The sequence below is a fragment of the Mytilus galloprovincialis genome, chromosome 11 (genome assembly GCF_965363235.1).
Source record: "Mytilus galloprovincialis chromosome 11, xbMytGall1.hap1.1, whole genome shotgun sequence".
NCBI lineage: Eukaryota > Metazoa > Mollusca > Bivalvia > Mytilida > Mytilidae > Mytilus > Mytilus galloprovincialis.
The window spans coordinates 49,694,027-49,710,040 of record NC_134848.1 but is presented as its reverse complement, the minus strand read 5'-3'; the positions used below and the strand labels follow the sequence as shown (position 1 = coordinate 49,710,040).

Sequence of the window (16,014 nt, the reverse complement as noted above, 5' to 3'; positions counted from 1 at the left end):
TTGAGCAGTTGTTTTTTTTACTTTGATACAATTGACCGTTTTATATCATGCATAAATAGCTGCTTCAAGATGGTAAAATACAGTCAGCTCCTGAATAAAAACTCAGTTGTTCCGATCTTTATAAAAAACATATATTTTTTCATCAATTTTCGTTATGGGATATTTGAAGATATGTCCGAATACGCATATTGTATAAAGGTGACTGTCTTGATGCAGAACTATCTCATTTTATTATTTTTAGAACTAGTGGGATTTTAGCAAAGGTTTTACCTGTAAATAAACACATGTTACCAGTAAGTTTGTAGCATGTGTCACCGTTAAAATCTTATATAAGAACTATACATTGTATATTTATACTTGCTTTACCTCGAATTGTATTTTGTTTTATTTGTTACTTCTTTGTGTCTGTTCGATTTATCTATGTCATAGATAAGTAGTGTGAAAGAATAAATGTTCTGTTCCCATAACTAAAGTACTGTTTACACAATATTTCTTGTAACCATCAAAAGTTATGTTTTGGTTTTTTCTGGCACTGTTTTATAACATCGATTAGAGCCTACGACATCAAACTAGGTTTTTACCAAAAAATTACAATACTTTAAGATATTTGGATGATATATTGGCTCTCAATGATGACGACCTCAATATGTAAACGAAAAAAAAATATCCTGTTGAACTAACTTTAAATAAAGCTAATACTAACAATGACCACTGCTCTTTTCCCGATCTTGATATCTATTCTCAAGAAGAAATCATATATCAATGCAGAGTAAGATTGAACAGTTAAACAGCATAATCAACAATATTAGGGGATACAAGGAAACTTTGATCAACACATAAAAGTTGTTAATATAGTTTTAAGACAGACAAACATATATAACATATACATAGTAACGGACATGGGATGAGACCATTTTTTTGGTCATTATGGGCAAGAATATCTTGTTTGATTAACATGTACAGATATATATCCTTACAATGTGAACACTAGATTTACTAAAAAAAACTTAATGTTAATGCTGTCATCATTATTTATACTAAATTATAGAATAACATAAACACTGCAATTGGAAATGCCTGTAATGATCTCAAGTATAGTTTTGGCCCGTTTTAGAATTATTTTTAACTATGACCGGTATAATGTGTGAATTTTAAACACAATTTAAATGGGATGTTATCCTAAATTATTAATTTCACGTAAACAATCTACTATGGCATATACCACCATTAGCCCGAAATGTCATAAGGGTCACATATATGTCAAACTTCTAATCGCTTAAAGTCTATTCTAACATATGCATAAATCTGCCATCAAAATCTATCTGCGTTCGAAATTAAATTCTTCCAAAAAACAAATTCCTTAGAATATTGACAAAGAACAATAACTTCCCGGAGTCAGGGTAAAGTCTATCACATGACTACCTTAGTCCACGAACAAAAAGAACTTCTGTAAAAATAATAAAAATTATAGAAATAATTTATTTCTTGATATAGCTAAATGGGTAAGTTCTGTAATTTTTAAGCAGGTTAATTGTCATAATAATGATACATGTCTATTAAATAGATAATAACTTGTTCCATTTACTAGTGGTTTAATCTCGTATTGAATTCATTGCTTGAAGATTGAATCAAGTTCATTTAGTTCACTTAGTTCATACAGGATAATAACTATGTCGTCCCTTTAGAAAAGAGGGGACATATTGTTATTCTTTCGAATTTTCTTCAACACATTTTTTATCTTGATTAGTTCTCGGAGAAGATTTCACAACTATTGATAAAACTGTCCTATAATGACAATCCCCATGTGTAGATGTGCACTTAGGGTTTGGGAATTTCAAGATGGCCGCCGCTAACATGGAAACGGCAAAACGTGAAAAACCGAAAAATGTCCAAGTTGAATGAAACTTTCAGAAATTAAAACTTATCATTCGAAACTGTGCCATTCATCTTAAGAACTTTCAAAATGACAATGGAAAATTATCAACTTATTCAAAAAAATCAACCATTTCAATAGTATAAAAGTAGAATTGATTGCTGTTGGAATTTTTTTAGATTGCTGTTGAAATTTTTTAGATTGCTGCTGTAACTTTTGAGATAGTTTTATATTAACACAATTGGAAAAAACGTAAAAGCAACATATTTGCTCAACCTCGGTTAAATGGTATTGAAATGTCATCTGTATTTGAAATTTTAAAAATGACCGCCGTTGCCGTGGAAACAGCAAAAGAACATATATCAAACAACTCGCAAGTTTAAGGAAAAATATGAAATCAAGATTCTGTGCATACGTTCAAATATATGTACAAACATGTATTGCAAAACATCTGCTATAATATACTACAAAATAAATCTTATTTAACGTGCCTCTATTCTTTTGAAAAAAAAGTGCTTTGAAGAGAGAATCTTCACTGGTAGAGTGAGAAACACTATGAGTACATATTAGTGGAATTTCTACACTTTCATTAAAATACACATCCGGGAATCAAACACCTGATAAAATATACGCATTAGCTGAAAACAATTGTTAAACGTGCAATTAAATTGTACACGATAAGATATATGTATCGTGTGATACGCGGGCTATTGAGGAACATAAGGAACAGTTAGTATGCCGCTCAGTCAATTTATAAAAAGTTGTCTGTTCCAAAGTCCCCTCTAAAAAGACTATAAATGTGCCGCGATAATATACTAGCGCATCACGTGAGAACACGTTCTTCTTCTCGCGTTGGTTTAGTTGGTAATTTTAAATTCAAAGTAATTCCCAAACTATGTATCGAATTCAAACTTATTTTACGGGAAGAAAAAGAGAGGGAAAAGGGAGAGGGGGTAAAGACATGCCGATTCATGCATTGATAAATATATGTGTCATTTTCCTTTGGTACACAATAAATGGTTACTGCTACTTTGACAATGTTCAGTTTGGGTAATGCTTACAATACCAAATCTAGTTTAATTTATTTTTTAGTTGTTTTCCTTTTTTATCAAATAAAAAAACACACAATGTCACAATTTACGTTTAAAACTATATGTATTCTTAGCAAACCAAACAGATTGTATACGTTAATCCATTTTAGTGTAACTATTAATGAAAAGATAGGAAAATATATAGCAGAAATGTAGTATACATTTGTATTAATAATATATGAATATCAATGCATTGGTCTGCTTCAAACTCCAGAAAACTCTCATTCGTTCACTTTGATGTTTGACTAATGTAATCATTCAAAAGGTTTAAAAAAAAATGAAAACAGTTTGATATTTTTTTTCATCAAATTTTTTTTCTGTCTTGTTAGCAATTTTAGAATGTAGCTCAAGCAACGTGTTCCAGTTTTTTTATGGCGTTGCTGTACGAAATCAATTATGAAGTAGAACCGGTCATTTTACATTTTAAGATGACTAAGTATCTAATCAGCCGATTTAACACTTTGAATCTACTTACATGCGCATTCATCTGTAAGGTATTTTTGTGCTTGTAATTGTGTATTGGTTTTTACTTTGAGCGTTCATCTAGGAGATATTCTGGTGATATTGGATACTTTCATCCTGAGAAAATGCCAAACCATCTGGGCCCGGTTGTTCAAAAGGCTGGATAAAGTTGTCCACAGGATAAAGTCTGTATCCACTGGATAACTTTTGTCCACTGTACAAATCCGGTTGTTCAAAAATTGTCCAGTGGATAAAATAGCTTAACCACGGACCAAATTTGTCCAGTGTCTGGGGGTTCGGATAAGTTCTTATCCAGAGGCTAAATATGGCTGCCCATTGTGTTGTATGATGTGTAATAGACATATATTTTCACTTATTCTTACAACATTTGTATAAACTTCAAGATTATAAAAAAAACCGGTTTTTTTCTAAAGTTAACATTGATTGGTTAAATATTTCTCAGTCATGTCCTGCGTTTGAATTTGTTTGTTAGCTTTTTGGTCATGAATGTTTGTCTCTAATATTTAATTAACTGTGCATTTGTATTCAGATATCGCAGATCAAATTTATTCGTTCATTGTTTAATCATACGTTTTTTGATTGAGTTAAGTCTGCCAATTGATATTTTATCGTATGTTTTTCTTTGTTGTGATGTTATGCTATTGTTTCAGAAAAAGGGAGAAGGTTTGGATCCATTAAAACGTTTAATCCCGCTGCAAATGTTTGCACCTGTCCTAAGTCAGGAATCTGATGTACAGTAGTTGTCGTTTGTTTATGTAATATATACGTGTTTCTCGTCTCTCGTTTTGTTTATATAGATTAGACCGTTGGTTTTCCCGTTTGAATGGTTTTACACTAGTAATTTTGGGGCCCTTTATAGCTTGTTGTTCGGTGTGAGCCAAAGCTCCGTGTTGAAGGCCGTACTTTAACCTATAATGGTTTACTTTTTAAATTGTTATTTGTATGGAGAGTTGTCTCATTGGCACTCACACCACATCTTCCTATATCTATTTTAATATAACCACGCATAAATAGTGAATTTCACGGTGAACCATATATAGAATTTCAGGCTAGGTAAAGATTTTCTGAAGGTAGCATAGAGGTTTAAACAATTTTGCTTTATGATGATTTGAAAAGACCTACCCAGAGAAATTATGCCATTCCAGTTTCCACACAGATTAAAATTACTCTTAGATGTTTTTTTACAGTTGCATTTCTTGTTATTGTGTAATATTGAAGTGAAAAAAAACGGACAAATTTTAAAAACGCCTTTTACTTTAAATTATTACATGACGTCACAAAAGTTCTGACGTAAGAGATGATCTGCCAACGCACCTGTTGATGAACAATACGATACAAGTTGTTTTTCATATTGCATAAATTTTCCAACTGCGATTTGGAAAGCACAATAGAATAATCAGAATTACTGGTCAGTTCTCTTAAATTAAAGGACAAGGTACGATAAGCATCAGAGAACGACCCCCTTATTTCGTTCAAATTAAAAGTGACTTGCCATTAATTGTAATACTATATTTAAAAAAAAAATTAAATCCTATATTTTTGTAAACATCAATAGATTTTCCAACTTCCGCTGATATTATTCATGTTCTGTTGCTGTAAATGTGAGCCAAAATTTGTTCCTGTGATAAAAGTTCCAGTGGAACTAATATTACAGGAAATATGTTCTGGGAGAACCGTTTTTTACAGATGATTTATATATAATTTGTTCCATCTCTATGAAATAAGTTCCACACTTTACCTGGTGATATAAGTACCAGGTTGGTGAACATTGTTCCTTACTTGGTGAAATTAGTTCCAGGTTTATAAGATTTGTTCCATACCTGGTGAAATAAGTTCTGGGTCTGTGAGATTTGTTCCTCACCTGGTGAAATAAGTTCCTTGTCTGTGAAATATGTTCCACTGATTAAACAAGTTATCTTATATACTGAGCATTTGTCATCAGTGGGTTTTAAGTTATCATTCAAGTGCATTATAAAAATAAGCATTATATTAATAATATAATAAGTGAAAAATATAAATCATCCAATTCAGATTCTGTGGTGTATAGCAAATGTTTAATTATACTCCGTAAAAGAAATATCAAAATGACACTTTTGAGCCAGAATAGAGTAGAATAAGAAAAATCATTCAGAAAAAGACTAGAACACAGGGCCGTGTCAGTTAACAGAAATCAAAGTGGAATACCATAAAAATGATCCAGAAAAGACTAGAACACAGGGTCGTGCCAGTTAACAGAAACCAAGGAGGAATACCACATACAATATCCTATTATTTAGAGTCATGCCTTCAATTGCGTCAAATGTATCCCATGCAAGCACACTCAATTTAGCTTGCATTATAATTTAAGTGTAACAAAGAAATGTTTTGCTGTGCAATTATGTTGTAAAGGTACTTATTTTCTTCGAAGATAGGTTAGAGCGGAACTTATTCATTGATTTCTATGAATTATGTACATGTTCATTTAATATCACAGGATCTAATTTAACTTTTTAAAAACCCTTAAATATAAATTGAAACAAAGTTCATGGAACTATGATTTTTGTTCCGGAACTCATTTCACATTTGGTCATAAAATTAGTTCCGGAACAAATTTTACAGTGCTGGAACATATTTTTTGTGATATTAATTCCGGGGGAACATATTTCCTATGAAAATTGTTCCGGCGGAACAAATGTCATGCCGGAACAAATATTTTGTTACATAAACACCTCAAGATTCGCGAAAAGGGCAGAAAAATTGCAGTTTCAAAACCTTTTTTCTGTATGATTTTAAAATATGAGCGTACCTACGGCCCACGATCATATTTATACAAGACATTTCTTGAACATAAATGTTGATGCAGTTCAAATATTTTAGTGGGCCGTAGGTACGCTCATAGTTAAAAAAAAAAATGACAAATAGTTTTCATTAAATAATCGATTTTTTTAAACGAACTGCGGACCGGAGATGATTTCCGGTATTCACTGGATCCGACGACATATTTATATTCATGCTACGCGATAATAGCAAGTTTCTTTTGGACGACCATTAAAAATATTTGATGGCTGCATTAGAAATGCGTCTTTTAGACACAACAGTTTCAAATTGTATTGTATCGTCCTGAACATGCCTGAAATATTTGCCACTGGATATTTGCAACCTCAAGTCAATAAATTCAAATTTTACTTGAAAATCACTGTTCACTCAATAACATTTTTGAAGCAAAATGTACACCCTGTTAGTTGGAAATAAAACTAAATCAGTAAAATTAATAGGAAATTTACGAAACCAGACAGGGAAAATGAAAACAAAATAACAAACACCATTAAGATCCCGTTACTTGTTTTTTTCAATACCTCTCAGATAAAAGCACGTTACTCTATATTAAGAAATGTCATCCTTTTTCTTCCAAATTGTATGCATATCGGTTAACTTTGAAGCAATTTATCTTAAAAAAAAAACAAGGATGGTGACATTTGTCTCTATACACTCAAAGGCTCACAAAAAATCTTTGAAATTGTTAGTTTTTAGTCTTTCTCCATATATAAGAGATCGTAATGAATTAGTGACGAGGTTCGAATATTTTTTTCGTTAGTATGCCATTTTGGGGAATTTTCAGCGACTGGCATACAAGTGAAAGGTTTGAAGCCATAAAACTAGGTCCAATCCACCATTTTCTACATAAGAAAATGCCTGTACCAATTCGAAATAAAACAGTTGTTATTCATTTGTTTGATTTTGCAGTTAAGATTAAGGACTTTCCGTTTCAATATTTCCTCGGGGTCGTTTTTTTGTTTGTTTTTTTTTTGTTTTTTTTGTTTTTACTTTTTATTAGCACTTTCTTGAATCTTTTGATTAACTCATTTATTAGATAATTGTTTTCTTGCTAAATTTTAATAATTTTAATATACATTTTTGTCTCCATCTTTACCCCCTTTTCTCCTTTCTCTTGTCCCTTCTCTCCTTTCTCCCATGCTCCCAATACCCTGTCTAGGCCCTCATTAATATACAGTTTTGTAAATTATTTTCGCCATCAATGATAATCGTTGCCATAAATGTTAATTTGGCATGCCATACTTGATAGAAATGCAGACGTGAAAGAAAGCACCTTTCTTAAAAGCGTCAATGAAGATGAATCCGGGGATGAATCGCCTAGTTTGTACATTCCAGGGCGACGAACTCGTCATTTATAAGACAAAATACATGTTTCTGAAGGTACAGATGTACTAAAATTAACATTAATATCCATCTGTTGAGTAAAGAATATTTATGCAAAATATGTTCCTGTTAAGAAACCACCATTCCTCGGAGATTACATTCTAAACAAAGTTTTACGGTTTTTACGCTTCAAAAGACATTTTCATGCTTTGACATGATTAATATCTGTGTCACAGGGTTCTTAATATTGAAATTTAGTAAAGAAAAAAAGAACTGTTTTTAGTATGAACAACTTATCAAAAAACTTCATTCAAGTTTGTCACAGCTCCTTCTGATTTTGGTTAAAATTCGATGGTCTGCTAAAATGTCACTTTTAATCCATGAATATTAGATACGAAAATATCCTGTTTTCCTGTCTCAAATATGTTTAATTTTAGTCCTAAAGAAACTAGCCATTATCTAGCATGAAGATAAGTCTGTCGTCAGATCCCAGTGAATATCGGAAATCCTCTCTACAAGTACTGTAGATCCAAGAGGATGAATTTTTGTAACTGTTTTTTAAGTGTTTGACTATGAGCGTACCTATGTCACACTTTAATATTTGAATTGCATCAACATATATTCAATTAATTTCTGGTATATATCATTGTGGGCCGAAGGTACACTCATAGTTAAATATACAGAAAAAGGTACATGTATGGAAAATGCCATTTTCTGACTTTTCGCGAATCTTGATGTACTTTCTGAAACAGAGCTTGAATAATATCATTCAGAGTTCGCTGGTTATGGGAGTTGTCCTCCGGATAGCATTTTGTCCAGTGGATAGCTGGACAATCCTTAACCAGTTTTTGAACAACACAATTTAACCTCTGGATAGCAATCCACTGGATAAACATTTATCCAATGGACAAGCTTATCCAGTGGATAACTTTATCCAGCCTTTAGAACAACCGGGCCCTGAAGCGTTTCTCTCGAATTTCTTTCAGAATACATGAGGAATTAGTTATTTCAAGGAGATGTTCATCTGATGTTTATACGGTTTGACCATAAAATTTGGCAGATTCGCCTAAGACAACTGTGGTGGAAACCTGAGAGCGGTCACACATCTGTTTTCGTTACTCTCCAGCATTCACTTCTATACAGAAGGACATATTTAACAGTACTCTAATATAGCCTTGTCTTTATTTTCCTGTTGTATTGTTTGGACTTTGGGAAATGGGTCGTAGTCTTTGAAATGAAGATCTTCCCTTTGCTAGCCTACTTATAATATCTGTTTGTGTTGGATCTTCTGTACTAACCACAGTTCCTAGATAAGTTTTTTCTACATGTTGGATTTCTGTTCCCTCAGCTTTTAGTGTTAAGTTTGATATTGAGTTAAGTCGCATTTCATGAGTCTTTTTTGGCTTGCAAAATGACTGAGCCGCTTTGTCTATTCCTGCATATTGTCTTGTTTTGATGAAAGGAGTGCAATATCAGCACTAGCAAAGTCAAGGTCTCCTATAGTTGTAAACTGTGACTTTGTGATGCCTTTTTTTGTCACTGGTGGTCGTCTGCATCACCCAGTCAATGACAGTCAGGAATAAGATGGGTGAGATGAACCAGCCCTGTCGTACTCCAAATTTTACTTCAAACCAGTCAGTTTCCTTGTTGTTGAGTATCACAGCACATTCAAAGTTGGTATAAAAGCATCTTATCAGTGTTAAAATCTTGTGTGGTACTCATATGACACAATGATTGTTCAAAGAGTCTCTCTATGTAAACTGTCGAATGCTTTCTTGAAATTCATAAAGTTGATATATAGAGGTGTCTTACATTCTATACACTACTCAATGATGTTCCTTCGAGTAAAGATCTGGTCAATACATCCTTTCCCTTTTCTAAACCCAGCTTGTTCCTGTATTAACCTGTCTTACAGTTCGGAGTCTATCCTGTTTAACAGTATCCTGCAAACGCTTTGCTTGGGTTGAGGGTAATGTTATACCTCTCCAGTTGTCACTATTCCCAAGATTACCTTTCTCGTAAGTTTTACGTTTAGATCTTTTGCCCAGTCTTATATATTTTATTTTCTCATATGTTTTTTAAGAGATCATGTAGTATGACTGTTGTTGTGTTGATGTCAGCTTTCAGTAGTTCAGCTTAAATACCATCTATGCCTGCTGCCTTTCCAGATTTCATTGATTTAATTGCCTTTATTATTTATTCTTTAGATGGTGCTCCTTGAAATTCGTGTATTGGTTTTGGTCTACTCAAAACAGCCTTGAAGTGTTTTACCCAAAATGCAGCCAGTTCCCTTTCAGTTGTAACGGTTTTTCCATTTTTGTCGTTTACTGTAGGTGGTTATTTGACTTGTCAACATACATGTAGTTTTTTGCTATATTGTATACTGTACTCAAAACACCTCTTGCTGTAACCTTTCTGCTTCTTCAGCGCTTTCTTACAGATGGTTCCTTTATCTTTTCTAGCTTTTTTCTTTATCTCCTTATCTTTCTCTGCATATTATTTCTGTATTTGTTCCTTTAACCTTGATGACCTAGTGCTGAGAATGTTTTCTTTGAGGTTTGTTCTTTCATCGATTGCATTCCATGTGTCTGATGTTAACCATTGTTTGTTTTTTTTATTGTTTGTTTGTTTTTTGTTTGTTTTTATGTTTTTTTTTTTTGTTTGATTGAATGTTCTTTCAGACAGTTGACATTGATGATATTTCTTTCAGGTTTGTTTTCAGCTTTAGTTTGAGTTAAGATCAACTACTATTTATCAGTGATTTAACAAATGTTTAAGAACAGATTAGTTCACAAATACCCTTTCATATTAAGTTGGTGGCTATATAATACCATATACCAAAACGTCTACACACTTTGACATGCACAATGAAAATTTCAAGCTGTAATTGGTTGATTGATGTTTAAAGCTAATTTCAACAGTAACTTGGGTTATTCAGTGTGCACCCCATTTTAATGTTATTTCTTCTTAGACAGTAACAATATTACAATAATTCCTTACATAATTTAATCATCACCATTTGAAAGATCCAGCTTTACTTTTTCTTTTGGTTTTTTTATTTCCTACATAACATAAATTAAGTCAGTTTTAAGATGTATTGTTGGGTGTGAAAAACAATCTTTGTATTGTGCTGTTTTAAGTTTCAATTCACAAACATATTAAACCCAACCACATGTCTCCATTCCAAATCATGGGTCTAACATTTGTCATTAATTACTGTCTGCAAAATATGTTATCTTACTGTGTTTGTATAAATCGGATAATTTTTTTAAGCTGTTTCACGTTTTGTCTTCCTGCGATCTGTTATTGCTTACTAATACTGTCAGGTTTTACTGTGAGTTCACAAACATTTTAAAATCCGCCACATGTGCCCGTCTATAACCATCAACCTAAGATTAACCTTTTTCCATTAGTGACTATCTCTAATACATGTGTATAACACAACAACTATGTATAAATCGGCAATTGATTTTTAAACTGTTTCAAACTTGATCATCCCATGCCTGTATTAGTTTACTAAACGGCCGAGTGTTAGTCTGAATTAAGTACAGGTGTAAATCACAGAAGTCTACCTGTGAGCATAAAAACCGCTTGTTGTCATTCGTAAATGTCTGACAAATATTTTTAGTTGCTGTTCTTTGTATAAAAATTGTAATATCAAACAACAAGCACGAGAAATACGAGCCAAAAATCATACGATACCTATAGCTAGAATACCTGTTTTTAGGTCGCAATTCGACACGATACTGTTCAATGGAATACATTGTAAACATTACAGGTATTCTAAAAACACGTGTTGATGTAAACAATAAACAGACACACGTGTTTTACCAAAAAAAAAAATACATGTGCTCCCGTACTATTATTAAATATATAAGGTGTTTATTGTACTACTCCTGTGTTGTTTAATGAAAATTTTCTTTTCGTATTCATTATTCTATACGCCTACATATATCTGATTGTTGTGCATGTTCATATACTTTGTAATAGATGATAGATTAACTTATTTTAATTGTTAGCAGTTTTTCATCAAAACACAAACTACATAGGGTCAACATGGTCAAGGCCAGATGAAGGTGTAATAATGAAATCGTGGTTTCATGCCGGATTTGCGTTGTAGGAATACAAGTCAAGCTCAAACTACCTTTAAATTATTTCTAAATGTACAATAGATTGTATTCATGGCTCGGTTTTAACCCCTCGTAAAAAGTTTCAAAAATAGAAAATAAGGATAAGTCGGCTCTTATGCATTTGAAATGATACTTTCAATCCGTCGATCCTAGTGGAATAGTCTATCTTCAAAAATATTTCAAATGGCTCGAGTTTTCATAGCATAGATTACCTTAGCCGTATTTGGCACAACTTTTTGGAATTTTGGATCATCAATGCTCTTCAACTTTGTACTTGTTTGGCTTTATAAATATTTTGATATGAGCGTCACTGATGAGTCTTATGTAGATGAAACGCGCGTCTGGCGTACTAAATTATAATCCTGGTACCTTTGATAACTATATTTATGATAAATACATAATTTAATGTCCAATTTTAACATATCTAGTAGATATCTATTATAGTTAATGTAATATTAAAAATTATTTGAAACTTATCCCTAGCTAAAAACCTTCTTTGATGTGTTGACTTTAGTATGAAAGACATCTGTTTGTCAACATAGGATCATCAACAACAAGCTAGTATCTATACTAAACATGATTGCAAGCTCTTAAGTGATAAGCATGTGTATAGACACTTATTTTGTTCACAACAACATCAGAGAAAAACTCCTTGAAAAAAAATTCAAAATCAAAACTGCACAAATATTTTTTTACAAATTGTCATCAAACAGTGACAACTGTTAGCTACTTGTCAATAAACAATTTAGAAGAAATTCTGTGCTTTTAGCATTGTCTGCATACAAGATAATAAATGTACATCACAGAGAATCTAATTGTTATTATTCATTTGATAAATTTCATACTTTCTTTTCGCATCTGCATGACCTGTTTTCCTTCAAAACGGAACATGATCAACTGCAATTGTATTTCTTAAGTCTTACATTTATGTAACTATTCTTCAATTATTCTTGGTTATTTTGCGATGACTTATTCTGTATTCAAAATATATAGTAAATCAGTAAATCACAGAAGACTACTTTGTTCAATTCTTACAATGTTTAGTCTGTCTTCGAAACTTATCCAATACATTTGATACCTTTATTTACACTACTTTAAAAAAAAAATCAAGACAACCTAGCTACAAGTAATACAAGCGTATTAATTGGATTGGTTCTTCCAAAAACCAAATGCATGTCGTCTTTAAAAGGGCATTGTATATTCGAAAAAATAAATCTTCTGACTTTTCTTCACATGCACACTTCTGTCAACAAGATGAATATGACATAATGCAATTCTGCGCTACTGAGTCACATAAAAAAAGTTATGTTAATGATGATTGTGGTACTGTTTTGCGAAGTATGTTAATTAATTCATGATTTACAAGCTATGTATATAAATATATAAATGCATATTCTTACAAACAAACATGTGTCAAGGCCAATTAGACCGGTATATATAAAGATGCATCTTAAAATAATTTGCAACTTGTATACTTGATATATTTCATGTTATACGCTCTTAAATGGCTTCTCAGGTTAATGGATCGAATGTTGTCTTCGAAGAAGGAATTGCAAATTTTTCCAACTCATTATATAGCAAACTAGACAGAACTGGAAATGAATTCATTTCGCCATACAGTATCACGTCAGCATTGTTACTTCTTATGCTTGGAACCGGCAAAACAACTAAAAACCAGATGAAATCTGTTATTTTCGAATATGCAGAACCAGATGATATCGATCAGGGATACAAACATCTTAATGATGAACTTTTAACGAGAACAACAAAAGGAGTATCAATATCTATTGCAAACAGGTTGTTCGCCAGGAAGGGTCTAAATCTTTTGAACACTTTTAGTACAAAAGCGTCTGCATATTATGGTAGTGATGTTGAACTCTTGGATTTTGTTACAGAAGCCGAAAAGTCACGGTTAACAATAAATGATTGGATTTCCAAAAATACCAACAATATAATAAAAAATATGATTCCAAAAGGTGTAGTTGGTGCAAATACTTTATTAGTATTAGTAAACGCAATTTACTTTAAAGGTACGTGGAAAAAAGAGTTCAACAAGAATGAAACTTCACAAAGAAACTTTTATGTGAAAGCGAATGAGCAAAAGCTAGTTAATATGATGTATGGTGAGTTTGATGCAAAGTCGGGCGAAGACCTTTCGCTTGACTGCAAGATTTTACAATTGCCATATCAAGGAAACCAGATCTCAATGGTATTTGTTTTGCCAAATTCTGGTGACGGACTCTCTGAACTAGAAAGTAAACTTACCATAGATAATGTCGATTCACTTGTTAAAGGCCTAAAGACTCAAAAGACACTCATAAGAATTCCCAAATTTACAATGACAAGCGAGTACGATTTGAAGCCAGTTTGTACAGCTTTAGGAATTACAGAAATCTTTGACAACAAAATTGCAGACTTTAGTGAAATATTCGAATCCGATCAAACACGCATCAGCGTGACTGATGCTCGTCACAAAGCTTATATCGAAGTGAACGAAGAGGGAACCGAGGCGGCAGCTGTTACCACAATAACTGTTGGCTTTGCTTCAGTACAAGACCCTAAGCCTCAGCCATTCCAATTTGTTGCTGATCATCCTTTCCTGTTTTTGATTCAGGATGACGAAACAGGTACACCGCTATTCATTGGAAGATATGCAAGACCATAGTGTATAGTAACATAGGTTTGACTACTATTTTGTACAAAAATAGTTAACAATATTTACCGGAACAACTGATTTTGTTTTTTTTTTACTTTAATACAATTGGACATTTAATATCATGCATACATATCTGCTCAGCTAGTTAATAAAAGCTCAGTTGTTTCGATCATTGTATGTAAAAACTTATTTTTCATTAATCAATTAACTAACCCTCATACGTTTGTTTAATGAAAATGTGAAAATATGTCTTAAATACCAAAATGTTTAACGCTATTTATCGTGATGCATACCCCCAGCAGGTAGTAGGTATTGTTGCATTACTATGTTTTTTAATGTACAAATTCTGTGCGGGTTTTTTTTATGTAAATTTCTTCCTGTAAGTACATATCTATTATAGGTAGTTTTGTAGATCGTGTCACCTTTGAAAGCATTAGTTTATGTTTCTACCTGTTTTCGTTGCATTTTGTTTATTTGTTGTGTTTCCGGAGATGTTGATTAGTATTATCCGTAGATTTTCTGTTCCCATTCACATCTGACATACTTCTTACATCATCTTCTGATGACCTTTAACATTCTCGGTCCGGTGTTTTAAAAGTTTCATATTTGTCTTGTTATAGTGTTCTTCGTCAATAAGGGCCACTACAACAACCCAACACTATACATTTAAATGTTACACTGCGATACAAAACGATGATGATGCTTGCACATCGTAAGACTATATAAGAACAAAACAGTAATTTCATATTAAAATATAATAATTATTTGACGAACACTATAATTGCAAAAGATGAAAAATAGGTAGAAATGTAAGTAAGAACATTTGATGATAAGAAAGACGGCATGTCATTTTCATGAGAAAGGGGCGTACGCTCAAAACGTCAACCCAAACTCCTGATACTGCCACTGGGTGGTTTCACAATTTGTCTTTTTCGCATAATTATACGGATGTTACATACAAAACATGCACAACTGAAACATGAAGAAAACAGCTCTATTGCGACGACATAAACATGAAACCAAAACTAGATAAAACCATATAAAACAACGTGTGCACATCTTTACAGGAATAATGACAAGTGAAATGTCACTGCTAATTTCTCATTTCGAGATCGTGAACCTCGTGACCAGTCTTGTGATTATTCTGTATGATTTGATTTGCTGTTTGATGGCAGAGACTTTAACGGAAAATGACAAAACTTCAGCGAAGAGCGCTTCTAAGATAATGTTAAATAATGAAAAAATCAAAGTGTAAATTGAACACAAATAAGGTAACCATACGTTTTCGCAAAATTAGTTTTTTTAGTCAAATAGAAAGTCACTTACGCCTATTTTTGTTTCTTTACGAACAAAGTACACAGAAAAACTCGTGTCCTATATCTAACGTTTGGTTTACATCATCAAATGGTTTGGTGGAAAATTCCATTGAGCTTGAAAGTACGAGCGTTTTGGAATGATTTGTTTTCTAAGATAGGTTTACTTGCTGTACCCATATTTTGACAATTTGCCCATAATGTCCGTTTTATTCACGCATCGTTGTAAATATAATGGAATTTGATGCGAGTGTCATACAAGTGAGAGGTTTAACGCTTAAAAACCTCGATCAATCCACCATTTTCTACATTTGAAAATGCCTGTACCAAG

The 16,014-nt window shown here is 32.6% G+C and overlaps 1 protein-coding gene across 1 annotated transcript; it reads left to right on the top strand.

Moving 5' to 3' along the window:
• The first annotated feature begins 13,177 nt into the window (after positions 1-13,177).
• Positions 13,178-14,555, top strand: LOC143052319 (serpin B3-like). The gene has a single exon (XM_076225327.1). The coding sequence runs from the start codon at positions 13,219-13,221 to the stop codon at positions 14,377-14,379; it is 1,161 nt and encodes a 386-aa protein (XP_076081442.1). The 5' UTR covers positions 13,178-13,218; the 3' UTR covers positions 14,380-14,555.
• The last annotated feature ends 1,459 nt before the right edge of the window (positions 14,556-16,014 follow it).

Bases quoted from the DNA above. Each gene is read 5' to 3' on its own strand.
- LOC143052319 (XM_076225327.1), top strand. From the start codon at position 13,219: ATGGCTTCTCAGGTTAATGGATCGAATGTTGTCTTCGAAGAAGGAATT.